The sequence below is a fragment of the Ceratotherium simum genome, chromosome 17 (assembly GCF_057802395.1).
Source record: "Ceratotherium simum simum isolate JZ-2026a chromosome 17, ASM5780239v1, whole genome shotgun sequence".
Classification (NCBI taxonomy): Eukaryota; Metazoa; Chordata; class Mammalia; order Perissodactyla; family Rhinocerotidae; genus Ceratotherium; species Ceratotherium simum.
In genome coordinates this window covers 14,744,625-14,765,549 of record NC_141916.1, presented here as the reverse complement: position 1 = coordinate 14,765,549, position 20,925 = coordinate 14,744,625, and the positions used below count along the sequence as shown (strand labels likewise).

The following is a 20,925-nucleotide window of genomic DNA, read 5'->3' as shown; positions in this document are numbered from 1 at the left end:
AAGAAAAGATGTGTAAGGTTATCCTTAATTGCTAGACAACTTAATTGACAACGAGCATGTTATTTCATAGAAAAATAACAGAAATATTTCAAATTAACCAAAGGTGTCTTGGTTGCTTAACAGGTCACCCAAATCCAAATAGGTTAATTTGGATGCTTCTAGGAGATCAATACTTATTTATTCTCAAAACTGCTGAGCTCTAGCCATCAGGCTAAGAATTCAATAAAATTTGCTATCTAATATAATATATTCTTTTACACAGTCAACATTTTTTATTCCTTTCTTGCTTTGAAGCTTCTAATTTTTTCTCATGTTTGCAAAAGTTTGAGATGACATGGATTTCTTAACAGATTTATGTAGAGAAAACCAGCATCAATAGACTTCGCAGGATAAAAAATGTAAAGGTATTACTCACTTTTTACTTTTGAACTTAAATAAAATTAGACTAGTTCAAGAAATTGAAGACTGATTTCATTTAAAAAAATCTCTAAACAGGACAATTAGCTCTTTAGTAATTTACTTGCAATTGTAAGAGCTCTTCTTGGTAGAAAGTTCATACTATTTTGGAATGTACTTTAAGCTTCCTTTTTCTTCATTTGTTTTTTTATTATTACTGTATTAAAGCCAAGTATTATTACAAAGAAAAATGAATATTAAATGATAAATTAAAATTTAAGGAAGTGTCTTTTTCTTAGTATGAGTTTATCAGACTTTAATATTGTGAAATTACAAATGACATCTCACAGACAATCTTGTATGACAAGGTAGAGAGATATAAAGAAGTATCAAACTATATTGTGTTGAAATTAATGCTAGACTTGAATACAAAGTATTTCACTTTGAGTCCAAATTCTTTTTTTAACTAGTTATGTTACCTTAGGCAAGTTAAAATATCTCTCATCTTCAGTTTGCTCATGTTTGTAAACTGAATGGGATAATGGATATGAAAGTATTATGTCAACTATAAAGTCTTTTTTAAGGTGAAGTGTTATTTGTGATAATAGAGAAAGAGTGGCTTTCTCTTATTTCTTTCTCTTATACGTTTAAGCAGAAATTTGCCATGGGTGACAAGGGAGGAGACAACCACACAGAAGTGACTGACTTCATTCTTGTAGGCATCAGGGTCCGTCCAGAGCTCCACAGTCTCCTCTTTCTACTATTCCTGATTGTTTATGGGATGGTCCTGCTGGGGAACCTTAGCATGATTGGCATCATTGTGACTGATCCCCGGCTGAACACACCAATGTATTTCTTCCTGGGCAATCTCTCCATCATTGACTTCTCCTACTCCTCTGTTATTGTACCCAAAGCCATGGTCAACATCCTGTCTCAGAAAAAGACCATATCCTTTGCAGGTTGTGTGGCTCAGCTATTTCTTTATGCACTTTTCATGGTAACAGAGGCCTTTGTCCTGGCAGCCATGGCCTATGACCGCTTCATTGCCATCTGCAATCCACTCCTCTATACTGTCCGCATGTCAAGAAGCCTCTGTATCCAGTTGGTGGCTTGTTCCTATTTCTGTGGCTGGGTTAGTTCCATCCTTCAAATCAGTGCAACATTCTCAATGTCTTTCTGTGCCTCCCGAGTTATTGATCACTTCTACTGTGATTCGAACCCAATTGAGAAGATCTCCTGTTCCAATATCTTTATCAATAAGATGGTGTCACTTAGCTTGGCTGTCCTCATTATTTTGCCCACAATAGTTGTTATTGTTGTATCTTACATGTATATTGTGTCCACAGTTTTAAAGATCCGCTCCAGTGAAGGGAGGAAGAAAGCCTTCTCTACTTGCAGCTCCCATCTAGGGGTTGTAAGTTTGCTCTACGGGACTGTCTCCTTTGTCTATCTCACACCACCAAATAACCCTGAACTTCGTAAAGTGGCTTCAGTATGTTACATTTTGTTCACACCTATGCTGAACCCTTTAATCTACTCTCTAAGAAATAAGGATGTTAAAGATGCCATGAGAAAAGTCCTTTGGAGGAAAAAAGTTTTACTCTAAATCTGCTTCCGCTTATTTTACTGCTTCTTGCATCATTTGATTTTGTCTTCCTGATCCTCTAGACTTAGGCATTTAAAGCTCAGGTTTATTAAAAAAACAAAAACCAAACACCTTAACTGTTCTATTCTACAGCACTAATAATGTCCTATAAAGAATGTCCCACATAACTTATTCACTTATCCTCAAGGCAATGTTAAATCTGAAGGTTCTGGACACTCATGAAAATTTGCTGCATTTCTACAAAGAGTTACATATTTCTCACTCGCCAGGTAATAATATGTAAATGGGGAAGTATAGAATTTTATTGTTTTTCTTCCTTTTATGCCGAAGTAAAATTCAGATAGAGAAAATATCTAGTATAATGATTAACTTGGAAACTTTGTGACCCAACTGGTTTATAGGCAAATGACACTCAGTATAAATGCTAGTGTTGTTTTTGGTTTCTGATGTCATGCCAAAGATGAGGGAGCATGCATACACGATGAGGAAGAAATGGAAAGGGAAAATAAGCAGTGTTCTTGGTTGAATTAAAGGGTCAAAAGAGGAAATATGGGAAAATTGCATCGATTTGGTTTAATTATGACTTTTTGTTTGGTTTTCTTTGAATGGCATGGTCACCCCCGCTTTGCTCTCATACAACGAGAACATCTTATGATATTTATGATGTTTTACTGTTCATGTCCTCTATCTTTTTGATAATACAAATTATTGGTAGTGAACATGCTATTAGTGAAAGCACTATATTGAAATGAAGTCAGCTTGAAAATATCAGTTAAAAATATCACAAGGCCTTATGGTAACCTCTGTCGATAGTTGGATTACATGTAAATGCCCATGTTTGTGTGCATGCATGTGTGTGTTTGTCTGTCTATGTATGAGTGTGTTTGTATTAGTTTGGATATGAAGTAATTTAAAAATGTGATTAGTCCTAAATATCAGACATCAGTTGAGAGGGGAAGGGTGGTTAAGGCAGCATTCCACAGAGATGACAGGCATCAAGGGAGGCCAAGCTCCAGAGACAGTCATGCCAGAGTTATGGTTTTTACAACTGATATAAGTAATGCTTCAGCTAAATAGTTACAATACCTAAGCCTAGACAATATTAAACCCTAGACAAAAACTAAACCTAAGAAATAAAATACAATTACCAGTTTTGTCCATATACTTGGCATTGTGAAAACCTAAAATATGGATCTTTGATTAGGTCCTTTTTTCTATTTTTGTTTAGATAGTAAAGCCTCCCTTGATGAATGTACAATGGCATGCATCTTTGTAGGTTAATGTTTATTAGGGTAAGAGATTTGAGAAATAATTATTCTTATTTAAGAGAAAAGAGAGAAGCTAAGTGACTTAATAAATCAAGGTTATATTTATCCCCTTCTCCCTAAACCTGTGAATCTACCATTTTTCTTGATATTCAGAAAAATAACATTTAGGAGTGAAATAGGTATCCAAATCACCTTGGGAACCTGATCTTTGGCATTGTTTATTATATGTTTGGAAAATAACCTTTTTAGGTTTGAGTTTTACTTATTTCTGTTGCATGCCCATTAACCTTAAACTGTTACTCTTTGAACTATCTAACAAGTGGGGGTCATTAAGGACTATTGGGAAAAGGCAATAAAATATTGAATAAGAATACAGCCTAGAATCATTTGCTTTAGTTTTTAGTCTGGTGGATTATATTTCCTATTTGTAGACATAACAGTATTCCAGCGTATAACATCAAAAAGTGGCATTGCTTAAACCACTCCAAATGTTGGAAGGAATCCAGAAAAGTTAAAAACCAAGGCAGAATGCTTTCAAAGGTGTCAAATTAAGCTCTCTCTTGTTTTCTTTTAATTGCCATAAACATTTTCCTTGGTAAATTTTTTTCTGGGTTCACAGGGCTTATATGAAATTAGGCAAGAGCCTAATTTATATCTTTCTTGTTACTTGTGCCATCAAGATTCTGTCAGAACAACCCAATGCCTTGCCAATATTTTGTTAGCTTTCATTTACAAAGTTTTTTCTTTTTCAATGATGCATGGATTGTTTATGAAACACTACGACATCCAAGAGAGTTTGAAGACTATATTCTGCATCATATTCATCATAAGTTGTTATTTTGAGGGGACTTCAAAACTGTACACAAAAATCCACGTGGAGAAATCTTTTAATAGTGATATGATCTTGAGAGGCTGAAGATTACATTAAACATCTCAAACACTCTTGACTTATTTGTACTGCATTGTTTCATCTTCCCTGGTTACAGGTTTTTGCACACGCACATATAGTGATTGTTCTGTAACATCATGTGCTGTGTTTTGTCTTTAAATTTTATGTATTGTTAATGTTTACCTAAGTTTAGTGTATTGATGCAGAACTTTGGTGAGGGCACTTATAATAATATTTTCCATTGCCAAGATGCTAAGATTCTCTGACTCAGATAGTTGCAAATGATAATTAAGCACTGATTTGAAACTTCAAAAATATAAGTTAAAATTACTAAATTAAGCATCTGTGGACAGGCACCAGGAGCTTGTTCTATTTGTCTTTCTTTTTTTTTTTTTTTTTTAAAGATTTTATTTATTTATTTTTTCCCCCAAAGCCCCAGCAGACAGCTGTATGTCACAGCTGCACATCCTTCTAGTTGCTGTATGTGGGACGCGGCCTCAGCATGGCCGGAGAAGTGGTGCGTCGGTGCACGCCCGGGATCCGAACCCGGGCCGCCAGCAGCGGAGCGCGCGCACCCAACCGCTAAGCCACCGGGCCGGCCCTATTTGTCTTTCTTTAGAATAATTTCAACTCCTTATTATGAGATTTAAATTGTGAGTGTGATGTGAGTAGCTAAACTGATTAGATATTGTAAAAATGTTGTAGTGATGAATTGATATTGGACTATGTTATTTTTTCTCTTGTGAATTGAATGTGGTATGTCACTTTGCCCAATTCCATGATACCAGTATAGGTCACAAAATCAATAAAGATTTTGAGTGTATGTAAGCTATTGTTCTAGTAATTTCAGTGAGGACAAAGCTACTTATTGTCAAGGACTGGAGAGGGAGGGGAATAAGACAGAAGAGACGGAATAAGAAAAAAGCTAGGTATCCCGGAACTGAAAACAACATGAAAAAGGAATCCATTTCAAAGTCATTTCTTAATTATTCTAATTAAAAAAAAAACTTTAACCAAAGACTGATTTTAATATTTCTTACTTTTATGGAGTATGGCTTCTAGATTTTTGAAATAGTTTCTTCTTTCCTTATCAACATGTTAAAACCATCTATTTATTCACATTGTTTGGCACTGTAATGATTGGCATCAGTTTCCTCAATTGAATGTCTTATAGTTGGGTTTATTTTGTGGCAGCCTACATAAATTAACTGTGGATGACTTAAGCAAAAGATAAATAATTAGACATATAAATTTTATTTTGCTCTGGCTGCACATATGCAATGGTAAGGCTGGAGAGGGTAAGTTCCTAGCTAGCATTACAGGGAGTTAGTTAGAAATTGGAAAATAGACCAAGAATCTCCAAGTGGAATCCAAACTTGTCAAATGCCACACTGTTAGAAATATTCACTGTGAGAAATTTCAGGCTTTTTGTCCCTCTGCTGGATAGTTCTGAGACAGGATCTAAATATCCCTAAAAGTCCACAAAATGTTTGGGTATATACTTTTCTTCAGTGTTTGGTCACCTAAGATTAGTCACTGAAATATTTAAAGAAGGTTTGCTGGAAGGATTTCGGTTCACATCTCTCTCAGGAGTATCCAGCCTTCTCTTCATTATGGTGACTGTGTGTGAACCAACTTAGGTCTAAGAATTGGGAAATGAGCATGAGCTGAATCATGGTGGCTCAAGTTAGACCTCTGTTGATCAGATTTAATCTTAATCTCTCTCTCTCTCAGAAGAGTGCCCACTTACTTTATTCCTAGACACATCATGATTAACTAATCTTAGATGGAGATTACTATACTACATCCATTCTTTTTGACTCATAAGCCAGAGCCGCTACCATCATGTTAACAAAATCTTCCTTGGCTTTCTCAGTCAGGTGCCACAATCTGAACTCTCCCACTCCATTCCCCTTGATATAAGGAAGGCCATTTTAACTTTAATGTCTCCCACCAACATCCTTAGAGAGAAATATCACAGCTGCTTTGAAAGTTGCTGGTTGTTCCCTTTGTCACTGGTGAAGGGAAGACTTTCTGACACCTCAGGGGCACCTAACCAGGGTATATGAGACCAGAACATCTATGGTTAATCTTCTTCAGCACTACTGTCTCCTAAAGATATTGAATTTCTTTTTCTACAATTCTCCCAAAGTGTTTCTAGAGTCTCAACTTCCTTTAGTATTAGTTTGCATTTGCATTTATCAACCCAACCATCAGACCTCTTCTTATTTACATGAACTAGCACACTAATTGTCAAATCTCTGGTAAGTACAAATGCTGCCTAATATCTCTTTCCCCCCTCAAGTTAAAGAGCCCTCAAAATTCAGTCACACCAGAATACTTTGAAGTTTACCCATATGTATCCAAAAAATACTCAAATTTTTAAGATAGTCTTCCACAAATTCTGCATCTGCATTGTAGTATTTCTGTCTCAGCATGCTGTGTTCTGATTATAGTAACTGAGCTCATGGAAATGAGGAGTGGGATGTAAGGGGAATTACAGCTTCTTCCTTCAAGGATACTTCCTCAGGTAAAGGAGTGGCAGCATCTTAAAGCAAGTAGAGAATAGCTCTGTCATGGGGGTTTGCTTCCTTATGCAAAGGTGGTTGGGGTAGAGTTTCAAAAATGTCAGGATATTTGAAATATTTAAAGTAATCTTACACACCCAGGAATCCTCAGTCTAATTGTATGAGAGATATTGGAGGATGAATCAACATATTTTTTACTCAGCAAACCAAAAATTAACACTCTGGGTTTAGTTTTCTGCTGTTTGATCTCTGCAGCTATAAAATATGAGATTATCTTATTATGGTGGCAGAAATTCCTTATCTAGAGGTGAGAACTTAAGAGTCTGAGCTCAGTTTTTGCTTTAAGTTATCAGAAGTACTCATACTATGTTGCAGTCTTTGAATTAATCAGCCATAATTACATCTCATGGAGGTGACTACATGGTCCATCAGATTCTTGCTTTCAGTGGGCATATGATTCCATTTAGCCATGTGATAAGTTAATAGACAGTTTTGCCACAAATTTTGTGAAGATATAGATTCTAGCCCCAATATAAAATGGAGTTGCTTTTTCTTATCTCATATTTTTGGCCAGGTAAACAATTCCCAGACTCTAGTTTTCCCTGAAGCAGTTACATCCATGTACTCCCTGGTACCAATTTTGGATATTTGTTTAGAGTTTTAGGTGCAAGTAATAGAAACTGAGTCAAGCAACCTATGCAAAAAGTTATTTATTAGAAGGGTAACACACAGACTTGATAGGGAGGCAGAAGATTCAGATTTAAAATAGGGTAAAACCAAACACATTGCAGAGAACGAAGAAGTAGGGCATACAGGAATGGTCTAGCAGGGACACATCTGAAAACAATATCATGGGTTGGAAATATGAACTTCAAGTGTTATCATTCTGTGAGTCACTCTCCTAAAACTTCAAATCCCAGTGTGGAAGCATTCTATTGGCTTTCCTTTGATATGGGCCCATCCATTTGCCAAGGGAAGATAGGACACCTAAATTGAGTCCAGTAGACTGTATCAAATTGGAAATGGTCAATGCCTCAAAAATAAATCAGTTGTTAATAAGGAAGGGGAAATGGAAACCAGATAGCAAAACAGCAATACATAGCCACTATACAGTTTTTATTTGACCCTTAAATTTCTCAAGGCAACATTTCATGAAAAAAAGACTTGACTTTTTTTTTCCTCGTGAGGAAGATTAGCCCTGAACTAACATCTGTTGCCAATCCTCCTATTTTTGCTGAGGAAGATTGGCCCTGAGCTAACATCCATGTCCACCTTCTTCTACTTTATATGGGACGCTGCCTCAACATGGCTTGACAAGCAGTGCATCAGTCCACACCTGGGATCCAAACCCGCCAACTCCGGGCCACCAAAGCAAAGCACGCGAACTTAAGCACTACGGCCACCTGGCCGGCCCAAGACTTAAGACTTTTAAGTTCTCACTTGTTAGGGGACTTTCTATCTGGGTGATGCTTAGATAAGAATAATTTTGTAATAAAAATTTATTATTGTTTGGCTGCCCAGCATCTAAACACCTTCCTCTATTTGGGAAATCTGCCAGTATACAATTATTGATGGGAACCATACTCCCACTGCTTCATATAGACATCTGAAGATTGAGATGCTTATCTCTCTATTTTTGGAAGCTAGGAGATGGATGTATGACCAGGAGTCAGACAATCTGATGCTCTTGCTTGTGACATTGAATTTGGAGAGAATAGTGATAAGAAACCACAGCAGGTTTTTTTTTTTTTTTTTTGTGAGGAAGATCAGCCCTGAGCTAACATCCATGCCAATCCTCCTCCTTTTTCCCCCTTTGTTTCCCCAAAGCCCCAGTAGATAGTTGTATGTCATAGTAGTACATCCTTCTAGTTGCTGTATGTGGGACACCGCCTCAGCATGGCCGGACAAGCAGTGCATCGGTGCGCCCCTGGAGTGTGTGCATGCAACTGCCAAGCCATGGGGCTGGCCCCCATAGCAGTTTAAAATGAACACTGTTTGTAGCAATGATGGGATCTAACGAATGGCAAGCTTGGCACTGTTGCCTGTGGTGACATTTCACTGTCCTGAAATATTGATGATGGTGACATAACTATGATTTCCAAAACTGAGCAGCAATGGTGGTGGCATTTTTGGTTGTGAGTCTGGATGTCCAAACTTACTTAGTTTCTATTCATTTTCTGAGTCCAATTTTCTATCTTTCTGTACATTTTGTGACCTATCTGATATCATTCAAATATTTTTGTGATTAAATTGGAAGTAGAAGTTAATTGAGTTTTATTAAACCAACAAACAAAAAAACTTTGTTGGAACCAGTTTGGAACATCTTTACCCGCATTAAAATTTCTGCTCAACAAATTTAATATATAATACGTCTGATGTGTTATATGAGTCAAGATTGTACCAAAACAAAATTTTTTCTTCAAATGAATTTTTCATATTAAAGATCTGAAAAGTTATGAAGAGAACCCAACCCTGGGCTGGAATTCAGGATATCTTTTTTTTTTTTTTCTCATGGTATGCATTTTTTAACAACTGTATTGGAGTATGATTGACATGTAAAAAGCTATACTTATTTAATGTAGCCTACTCGATGAGTTTGGGGATAAGTATACACCCATGAAACCATCACCACCATAAAGGCCATAAACATATCCATCACCTCCCAAAGTTTCCTCCCACTCCCTTTATTATTATTATTATTATCATTTTGTGTGGCAAGAACGCTTAACGTAAGATCTACTCTTTTAGCAAATTTTAAGAATACAATCAGTATTGTTAGCTATAGGCACTATGCTGTATAGTAGATCTCCAGAATTTACTTATTTTGAACAACTGAAACTTTGTACCCTTTGACATTTGCTTTATTTCTTTTTTTTTTACTTGAGGAAGATTCACCCTGAGCTAACATCTGCTGCCAATCTTTCTCTTTTTACTTGAGGAAGATTTGCCCTGAGCTAACATCTGTGCCAGTCTTCCTCTATTTTACATGTGGGTCGCCACCACAGCATGGCCGCTGATGAGTGGTGTAGGTCTGTGCCCGGGAACTGAACCCAGACCACTGAGGTGGAGTGTGCTGAACTTAACCACTGGGCCACCAGGGCTGGCCCTATTTCTTTCTTTCTTTCTTTTTTTTTTTAAAAAAAAACAGCTTTATTGAAGTGTAATTGATGTGTGTATATAAAAAAACTGGACATATTTAATATATAAAGTTTGATGAGTTTAGAGATAGGTGTATGTTGTGAGACTATCATCACAATTAAGGTAGTAAACATATCCATCACCTCCAAAATTTCCCCCTGCCCAGTTGTTTTTTTGTTTTGTTTTTGTTTGTTTGTTTTAATGGTAAGAACACTTAACATGAGATCTACCCTCTTAAAAATGTTTAAGTGCACAACACTGAATTATTAACTTTAGGCGCTTGCTAAGTGAAATAAGCCAGTCACAGAAGGACAAATACTGCATGATTCCACTTATATAAGGTATCTAAAATAGTCAAACTCATATAAATAGAGAACCAAATGGTGGTTGCCCAGGAGTTCGAGGAAGGGGAAAATGATGAGTTGTTCCACAGGTATAAAGTGTCAGTTATGCAAGATGAGTAAATTCTAGAGATCTACTGTAAAACATAGTGCCTATAATTGATAATTCAGTATTGTACACTTAAAATTAAGTTAAAAGGATGGATCTCATATTGAATCTTCTTATTTCTTTAACCATTCTTCTATTGTTGAGTGTTGACTTAGTTTACATTTTTGCTACTAAAACTGCTACAATAAACATCTTTCTACACGTCCTTATGTAGTGCCGGATTATTTTCCATGTAAAATATGTTCCTAAAAGCAAGATTGTTAGAGCCAAAGTTTTGTGCCTTTCATTTTTAGTAGATGTTTCTTAATTGTTTTCCATAAAAATTGTTGTGCATGATATTGCCATAAGCAATGGATGAATTTCCTCATCTTACATCGCCATCAGCAGTAGGTGCTATCGATCTTAATTTCGTCAATATGGTGGGTGAACAGTGCATTTCCTGAAGTGTGTTGCACTAGGGTACTTTGAACATTTGTTTTTGTTGTTTTGATATTTGAATGTGTAACTTGAAAACACCACATGGATGTATTGTTCTGTTAATTTAGTCTGAAGATATTTGCTGTTTAATTGGAATACTTAGCCAATTTACATGTTACTTATCGTTAACACTGATTTTTGGACTTATTTCTTTGATCAGATTTTGTGATTTTTGTTTCTGTGTGTGTTTCTTTTTCTTTTTATCTTCATATAATCTATTGAATTGGTTATTTTTGAAAGATTATTTTGAGTATTTATCCTAGAAATTTCAACAGGTTTATTTAACTTATCAAGGTCCAATTACTAAAAATTTAACATTTTCCTAAACAACACAGGGCCTTAGAACTCTTTAATGCCTTTATCTTTTACTCAATTGTTTTAATTTATTTTAGTCCTATCTCATTTTTGAAATTTACATAATATTATTATTCATTTAAATTTATCAATCTATTTAACCCTTTCTTTATTCACCATTCATCTGTCATCACATATGCTTTTTGAGATTATATTCCTTATTTCTGAAAAACAATTTTCATATTTCTGCCACAAAATATTTTTTGAAATATTTTACATGCTCATTTAAATTTAAATTTAAAGTCAAAACCTAAACCTATTCTAAAATTATGCTACGTTGGTTTGGAGAAGGAGTAAGATGATAGAGAATCTTAGTAGAGATAATTAATTGGCATATTTTTTTCATATAATAAAAGAGAAAATGTGTTTGGTTTGAACTGTGGTTCTCTAAGTGTAGTTTGGGGACTCCCGGGACTCCCAGGAGAGCTGAGGAGAACTGAAAATCAAAACTATTTTCCTATTAATAAGAAAATATTATGGCCCTTTTCACTTTCATTCTGCACAAATGTATAGTAGGGTTTCCAAAGGCAATATAATGTTTGATATTACAACCAGTTGAATGAAGGAGCAGATCAGAGAATCCAGATCTTTTCTATTAAGCATAATAGTAGAGGAATTTGCAAAGTAGAAAACAATGCTACTCTACTTACTATTTGGTTTGGAACAAACAACTATTTTTCACAAAATGTTATTTATGCTAACATGTAAGGGTTTACTATTGTTACTTTTAAATGAATTAGTAAATGAATATTTAAAAAATTTATTAATAGTTTTAAATTCTAATATCATAAATATCCAATAGATACAGCTCATATTTAAAAAAAGCTCTTTGGAATCTTTATTAAATTTTAGGAGTGGAAAAGTGTTCTGAGAGTAGAAACTTTGAGAATCTGTTGGTTTTGAGTGTTGAGAAAGGAAAGTTAACTAACGAGAGAATGTAAGAGTACTCCCAGATTTATCACTGAAGAAAAGAAAATCGAAGTTAATTTGATCAAATCAGCAAAAACAAGGAAAAGTAAGTAATTCAGGATTTATATGTGGGTGTATCAGAGACACAAGAAGTAGTCTAAACACCATAGGCCTTGAATTCTCATGTAAAATTTCTGGACATAGGTAACCCAGGGCTGGCATATTGTCTTCATAAAGTATTTAAGTGGAACCTTTGCTCCTTATATTTTACCACTCTGCCATTCCTAAGGTGAAAAACCCTTACTTTCAATGTCCAATATGACTACCAGCCTCCACATTAAAGTTCTAGCAGTGGATTGGAGGAAAGATGTGATGTGTGCCCCTCTCTTGGAGTAAACTTTTTATTGAAACATAAACATCACAGAGAAAATGTGTACAAATCATAGATGTAAAGTTTAATGAACAACTAATTAATATTTGATTCACAAGTAATGTTAAATTGCTTTATACACTTCCCATGATATCAAAAGTTAAAACAAGACGTGAACCTTCCATTCCCATACAAGTTTGCAGTGGATGTATTTTCTTAGCAGAACTACAGTTCCAGTAACACTTTTTGGACCTGAATGCAAGTGTAAAAGAAATTTCTATATTTCACAATCCATTTAACTGTGCAATTGAGAAGCTTCTACCTAAACTTCTGTTGTTGAAAGTCATTAATTTGCTATGTGCTGAGGTGCCAAAAGGCAAATATCAAGAGAAGAGTATAATCAGATTCTATAAATGCTTTCCAAGAAATATATAATCTCAGTTAAAATCTTGTGGATTGATAATAAGTATTTGGAAGTAGTTATCTGTATAAAAAGATATTTTCAAAGATGAAATATAAAAAAATCATTAACATATTAGCATTAACAGATTCACTTGCACAATTGAAGAAGTTATCCGTATAAAAAGATATTTTCAAAGATGAAATATAAAAAAATCTCATTAACATATTATCATTAACAGATTCACCTGCACAATTGATTTCTTTTGATGGTAGAGAACACTAACTCTGAACCCCAGTTAAACAAAATGTTATCCCCCCCAAAAGAATTTCACTCTTCTCATTAGTAGACAAAAATTACAAAAAATGTACTCAGGTTTTATTATCACATTTTGAATTTCATGAATAAAAATTTCATATAAGTTTGTGTTCTCTTGTTTTATATGAGTACTTCAATTTTGCCTCTTAACCATAAGGCTGTCCGGCCCTTTACAGAAGACGTTTGCTGCTGACTTTTTGTTTAAGGAGTCCCAGTAGCCTTTGTCCTCAACTTCAGGCATGGCTGCATTTTCTATGACACTACATGAGTGTTATGCAAAAGCAGGCTATAAATGTCCAGAACTTTGAATAAAGTTGAATAAAGTTACAGATAGATTGCTGATCGAGTTTTCTTTAGTAACAGAAGAATACGATACTTCCCAACTGAAAAATGTGTTAGCAATGCTAAGATATGATCCTATTGGTTGAAAAGCATAAAACAAAACATGCAGCTTCTCACATAAACCTGCACTTTGTAGTGCTATTTGTAAAAAACACAGGAATTGTAAAAAATTCACACAATACCGTGAAAAAATTTTTAAAATGTGATGCATTATAATTCTACATGCTGATATTGAGCATATTTCTAATAGCTTCTGGCTGTAAACAATTCAAATTTGATTTCTCTTCCACAAACCCACATATTCTTTATGTAGGGTGCCATTGGACACTTGAAGATCAGAGCCCCTGACACGACACCTTGTATAATGCCCGGGTGAATTTATTGTAAATATATTTTTTCAATTTTTAAAATTTCCTGTATACTATCATGTTTTGACATCTTAAAAAATCTTTCTGGCTGGGGACAGACTGTCCCTTCTGGGACTAGCCAATACTCAGAGATAACAAAGGAACTAGCCTGGAACATGCCTTTGATAGACAAACTAACTAACCCGGAGCCATACCTCCTCTATCAGGCGTGTACACTCCAGGAGGCAATATTCCTCTGCCTTCATCATTCCAGGGTCAGGCAACATTCCAGGTACCAGGCAACTAGAGACCACCTCTATAGTTTAGAGCCCGCAGAAATTATTCAAACTAGCCAATTCTAAACAATTTACCCTGCCCTACCTTGCCTTTCCTGTGGAAACTCCAATAAAAGCTATGGCCGAAGCCCTCCTCTAACCCCTTCTTCCTGACCTAGGTTGTCCTCCCCTGTGGTCTCCATGGCATGCCGTGAAACCTTCCTTCTCTTCCTGGGACCTGTGAGTATAATAAACTTTTTCCTTCCAAGCCTGGTTCTCGTTTCCTCCTGGGGCTGCACCAACCTTGCCATATTGTATCCAACACTTAGAACAATGAATCTACACAGTCAGCAGTAGAAATATTCCTCGAAACCATTCCTACCTAGGACAGCTAGCATTACCTGACTACTTAAACATGTGACTGAGAAACATATAAAATACATCTCACTAAAAGCACTTAAATGTATTCTCAACTCAGTGTCTTGTTACCTGGATCTAAAAAAAATGATTGCCACTTCAGTGCTACCGGACATGAGGGGAAATGTGAGAGAATGGAGCCAGCAGCTTTAATTGATTGCAGGTAAATATATTATAAAAACATGACTAGATAAGCACATTGCTAGGCCCTCCCACCCCTTAAGTGACTTTGAAGGGGGTCATGCAAGTGGGAGCCCTTAAAACCAAGCTTCTTTAGCTTCATGATAATTCTGCCTCCGATCACGGCATATCTTTCACCTTATTCATGTCTTATTTTAGATCTTTCAAAAACCTTTTATAATATTCTTTATAAAGGTCTTATTTTTATATTTATTTCTATGCATAGCCTAAATTTTGTATTGTAAAAGGGATATTTTCTTTTTCTACTATAATTTCTAATTGGTTACAGTTGGTGTAGAGAAACATTGTTGAGCGTGTTTACTGACCTCATGTATTAGTCCTAGTAGCTTTGTGTAGATTTTCTTTATATTTTATAGAATGCTGTTATGGGCAATTATTACGCTTTATGGGCTATGATTAGCATTTTTTCACCCTTCCAATCTTTATGCTTATTTATTTTTCTTGTTGCATTAGCTATATCCTGTAGTGAAATTTTGAAAGTTAGTGTTGATCACAGACATTCCTAACTTGTCATAACTATGATGGAATATTTATGAAATTTTATTATGATTTTCAGTATAGACTTTTGAAGAAAAACACTTATTAAGTTAAAGAACATTCTTTCTATTCCAGTATAGTAAGAATCATTTTTCTATTCTATGCAACTGCTTTTGAGAAATAGGAATAACTTTATGCTAGATTCCCCTGTGAAACTTTCTGGCTATGATAGGTAGACTCAGATAGTTTTAACCTTTTAATTTCTTCTTTACTAAATTTTAGTATTTTTATAGAAAATTATTCATGTTTTCCATGTTATGCATCGTTCAGAATTTTCTATTATGATTAAAAATATATATTTCTTTGTAGTTGTCCACTTTCGCATTTTTTACATATATTTTCTTTTCAGAATGAGTATTGCAAGAGAATTATTTTAAAAACTGCTTTTGATTTGGATGACCATTTTATAATTTAGTTTCATTTTTGTAATGTTAATGTCATTAATTCTCACTAGGTTATTTCTTTCTTATTAATTTCATTCCTAAACATTTCATAATTTATAATTTTATGTTATTTTAGTGTATAAACTATTTAGAAGCTTTATTTATAGAACAGCTCTCCGACCTACATAAGTGAAACAATTATATTAATTATATCAATACATTTTGTTGTATTGAATGTGAAATTTTGGGATAAGTTTGTAGCCTCGTAATAACTTTTGATCACACTGAACTGATATATCTGGTGTACTTTTCCCAACCATTATATTTTTAATATTATATTTTTATAATAATTTTTTTATTGATGTTTTAATAGTTTATAACTGTGAAATTTTGGGTTGTACATTTTTGTTTGTCCATCACCATATATATATGTCTCCCTTTACCCCTTGTGCCCAGCCCTTACCCCCATTGCCCCTGGTAACCACAGTACAGTTTTCTCTGTCCACGTGTTGGTTTGTATTCCACATATGAGTGGAATACATATGGGCAGAGGACCTGAACGGACATTTTTTCAAAGAAGATATAGAAAAAGTCAACAGGTACATGAAAAGGTGCTCAACATCACTCATCACTAATCATCAGAGAAATGCAAATCAAAGCTACAATGAGATACTACCTTACACCTGTTAGACTGACTATTATCAAAAAGAAAGAGTGTTTGTCTTTCCTTTTCTGGCTTATTTCACTTAACATAATACCCTCCAGGCCCATCCATGTTGTTGCAAATGGGATGATTTTGTCTTTTTTTATGGCTGAGTAGTATTCCATTGTATAAATATACCACATCTTCTTGATCCAATCATCAGTCGAGGGACACTTAGGTTGCTTCCACTTCTTGGCTATAGTGAATAATGCTACAATGAACATAGGGGTGCATAAGCCTCTTTGGATTGTTGATTTCAGGTTCATTGGATATATTCCCAGTAGTGGGATTGCTGGATCATAGGGTATTTCTATTTTTAATTCTTTGAGGAATCTCTGTACCATTTTCCATAGAGGCTGCGCCAGTTTGCATTCCCACCAGCTGTGTATGAGGGTTCCTGTTTCTCCACATCCTCTCCAACATTTGTTGTTTTTTGTCTTGGTGATATAGCCATTCTAATGGGCATGAGGTGATATCTTAGTGTTGTTTTGATTTGCACTTCCCTGATGATTAGTGATGTTGAACATCTTTTCATGTGCCTATTGGCCATCTGTATATCTTCTTTGGAGAAGTGTCTGTTCATTTCCTCTGCCCATTTTTTTGATCGGGTTGTTTGTTTTTTTGTTGTTCAGTTGTGTGAGTTCTTTATATATTGTGGAGATTAACCCCTTGTCAGATATATGTTTTGCAAATATTTTTTCCCAGCTGGTGGGTTGTCTGTTCATCTTGATTCTGGTTTCATTGTCTTGTAGAAGCTTTTTAATCTGATAAAGTCCCGCTTGCTTATTTTTTCTTTAGTTTCCCTAGTCTGGGTATTATTAGAAATAATCAACAACTACAGCAAAGTCACAGGGTACAAAATCAATCTACAAAAATCAGTTGCATTTCTGTGTGCTAATAACGAACTAACAGAAAGAGAGCTCAAAAAGATTACACCATTTACAATTGCATCAAAAAGAATAAAATATCTAGGAATAAATCTTACCAAGGAGGTGAAAAACCTATACAACGAAAACTACAAGACATTATTGAAAGAAATCGATGATGACATAAAGAAATGGAAAGACATCTCATGCACATGGATTGGAAGAATAAACATAGTTAAAATGTCTATATTACCTAAAGCAATCTACAGATTCAATGCAATCCCAATCAGAATCTCAATGACATTCTTCACGGAAATAGAAAAAAGAATACTAAAATTCATATGAGGCAACAAAAGACCCCGAATAGCTAAAGAAATCCTAAGAAAAAAGAACAAAGCTGGAGGCATCACAATCCCTGACTTCAAAATATACTACAAAGCAATAGTAATGAAAACAGCATGATATTGGTACAAAAACAGACACACAGATCAATGGAACAGAATTGAAAGCCCAGAAATAAAACCACACATATACGGACAGCTAATTTTCGACAAAGGAGCTAAGAACATACAATGGAGAAAAGAAAGTCTCTTTAATAAATGGTGTTGGGATAACTGGACAGCCACATGCAAAAGAATGAAAGTGGACCATCTGCTATTGCCATTCACAAAAATTAACTCAAAATGGATCAAATACCTGAAGGTGAGACCTGAAACTATAAAACTCATAGACGAAAATATAGGCAACACACTATTTGACATTGGTCATAAAGGAATCTTTTCAGATGACATGCCTACCCAGACTAGGGAAACTAAAGAAAAAATAATAATTTTTATATGATATAATATATAATACAATATTATATTTTTAAAATACTGTGGTATTTTTTTATAGAAAAATCTCCTATAAGCAATGTATTGTTGGATTTTGTTTTACATCTTATAGGTGTTTCAAAAAAAGCTCTTATTTTATTTTAGTTGAAATTTAACTTTTTTATTTACATTTCTCCTTAAATTTTTAATTATTAAATGATAATACATTTTCATATGTGACAGATATTTACATATGGCATTAGGTCCCACTTTTTTTGGTTCACTGCTCTGGTTTGTCTTTACTACTGTCAGCCATAGAAAGGACGCTCTCCATGTATTGTTCTTAAAAACCCAATGTAATAAAGTGGATTGGTAAATATAGTTCCCAGAAAAAAACCCAAATGGACTCGAGGGTCAGCACTCCTCCCTCTCTAAGCTCTGCTGCAGCCAACCATCCTAAGTGGATAAACCAAGGCCTGTTACATACACACATTGGCTTTACTTATGAATATTTTCTTGCTTTTGCCTTTGTAAGTCTTGTCCTTGCCTTCTGTGACAGAGTTTTTATGTAGGTTGTTCTCCCTCATGTATTTACACATATGTGGCAAATTCTCAGTGCATTAATTCTCTTTGTATATTCTATGACAGTTAATACGATCATTCCACCAAGATACCCCCATATTCCCTTCTGAGTTTTCCTTTTCCCAGCCTAACAATACAACCTGATTCTGCAGCATTTCTGGATGCCTAGAATCTTCCTCAATTTCCTTTGACTAATCTGATGATTGACTAGTCTCATTGGGCATCAACAACAAGAACTTGAGCTTTCTCAGTGATTCTCATCCTTAGCCAAGTCTAATTCTATTCCTTCCATTAGGGGCAGAAACCTTGGGAATCTGTTTCATCAATCATTTGCCATCTTGTCCTTACTGCTGAATTGTGAACTTCAGCAAGTATGACTTCCTGTGTTATTTCTGGTTTACTGCTGATCTGGGTTAATATACATTTTAAAATCTTTTTTTGTTGTTGTTTTTGTAGATATCTGGTCTTTTCTACTAAGTGTAAAGAGCTGAAAGATTGGCATCTGTACTTGTTCAGATGTCAGTTTGCAAGCTTCTGAGAATCCTTGAGTGACTGGGACACGTCTTTTCACACCCAGGCCATAGGAACTATGGCTTAACAAGATTGCAGCTTGATTGTAATTACATGGTTGAGGAACTCTCCCTATGTCACATCATACTCCACTGCTCCTGTCTGAGTTAGACGGTAGACGGAATCCTTACATTGTCTTGTTTGATCTGTCTTCCTTGACCTGTGCTTGAAGCCGTAAAACTGTTGCTGACGGTTATTTGAGTATCTCTAAGATAAGCTTCTCTTTATCTTAAAGAAGGAAGATAATTAAACTTTTCAAAAACAGACTCTATGTGATTACAGCCCAATATACTTGTGGTCAGTTTTTGGGTGGGGGTCACTCTTGAAGATTAGTTTATTATAGGGGTCTGTCATATTTATTCAGTGTAAGGCTATCTAATTCAAATAGATTGATCTACATCAAAGGAAAGGAAATGTTTGTAAATATTTAATGAATTAAAGTTAGTTCACCATTCTTGGGAGAACAAAGAGCTCTCCCATCTATTCAAGCCTCTCTGGTTTATTTCCATCTAAGTTAAAAAATTGAATAATTCCTAGGTAGAGAGGAGTGGATAAACTTCCAATGTCTGTAAGAATAGTTGTCCTTTCCCAGAAGCTGCCATCATAAATAAACAAAGCCAACCAACCAACCAAAGAACAACAACAACAGCAACAGCAAAAGCTATGGCAATGGAGAAGGGCTAGATAAGAAACAAAGAAATGAAATGGTCAGTACTCTATCAACAAATAGACACAATGTGCACTAATACAAACATCTGAACATTTTAATTACTTTATAAATAAAAACTATCCTACCAGAGGGAAATCGAAGGACAAATGGTTTGATAATTCTGTATATACCTTCTCTCAGGTCTTAAGACAACAGAGGATATAATACAATCGAAACAATTTAATGTGAACCTTGGGTTAATTTCTCATTGAAAATCTAATTAAATTAAGCTCCCAGAATATCTTTTGCTGGCTGTATAGGTCATATAAATTATCATTCTTTCTACAAAAAACTAAAATTGTAAAATTGTAAATGTATATGATTAGTTATATTGAATAACAGTAATATATATTTTTTAAATTGGCTTTTGTAAACCCTGAGAAATGATACAAATCATCTGGATATAATTTTTCCATGTATAATCTCTGGATAATAAATCTCTCTGATAACATTTTAATACCAACAGTAATTGCGTTGCTCTGCAGTTTGTCAAGTCAGATATAATTTCCACAATGTTCTATTGACCTTAAAACCTAGGACTAATATTAAATTAATAAATGAATAATCTTTGTCATATGAAATCTTTTGCCACATGAGCAGCTTATGAAGAAATTTAATTTGATAAAGACAAATAATGCAAACATAGAGCAGCAGTAAGCATAGTTTTACTCTTCTATATGCTTGTATAAAAAAAACATGTTGGCTCTTTGTAAAGTTTCAATAAAGATAGCAAATTCTTTGAGACATGTATACTGTCATATATAATATGGTTTATATTTTTTAAAGCTATAGTTAATGGCTTTAAATTTGTTATCTATATTTGCATATGTTTATTAAATCAGAAAAGCAAGTATGAAGTCAGTTTTAAGAAAGCTTATACATTTTTTTAAAAGGATAAAAATTTCAAAAATAAGTCTTTTAATATAGAGTTTTCTCTTAACCAAAAGCAAAGTTCTGTTTGCAGGACTTGATAAGTTTAACTCCTTTTCTCACCAAGAGATGGCCTCCTGAGAACCTGTTACTTTCTTTGTGATTTCTGTCATATGCCCTAATCATTTTTAATAGTTCTTACTTTTAA

At 34.6% G+C, this 20,925-nt stretch overlaps 2 protein-coding genes across 2 annotated transcripts in view; one reads left to right on the top strand and one right to left on the bottom strand.

Annotated features, from left to right (window-relative positions):
• Positions 1-20,925, bottom strand: part of LACRT (lacritin) — a 618,678-nt gene that overhangs the window by 288,437 nt on the left and 309,316 nt on the right. The gene's annotated exons all lie outside the window — the stretch shown is intronic.
• LOC101400702 (olfactory receptor 9K2-like) lies at positions 955-2,002 on the top strand. The gene has a single exon (XM_004429168.3). The coding sequence runs from the start codon at positions 1,061-1,063 to the stop codon at positions 2,000-2,002; it is 942 nt and encodes a 313-aa protein (XP_004429225.1). The 5' UTR covers positions 955-1,060.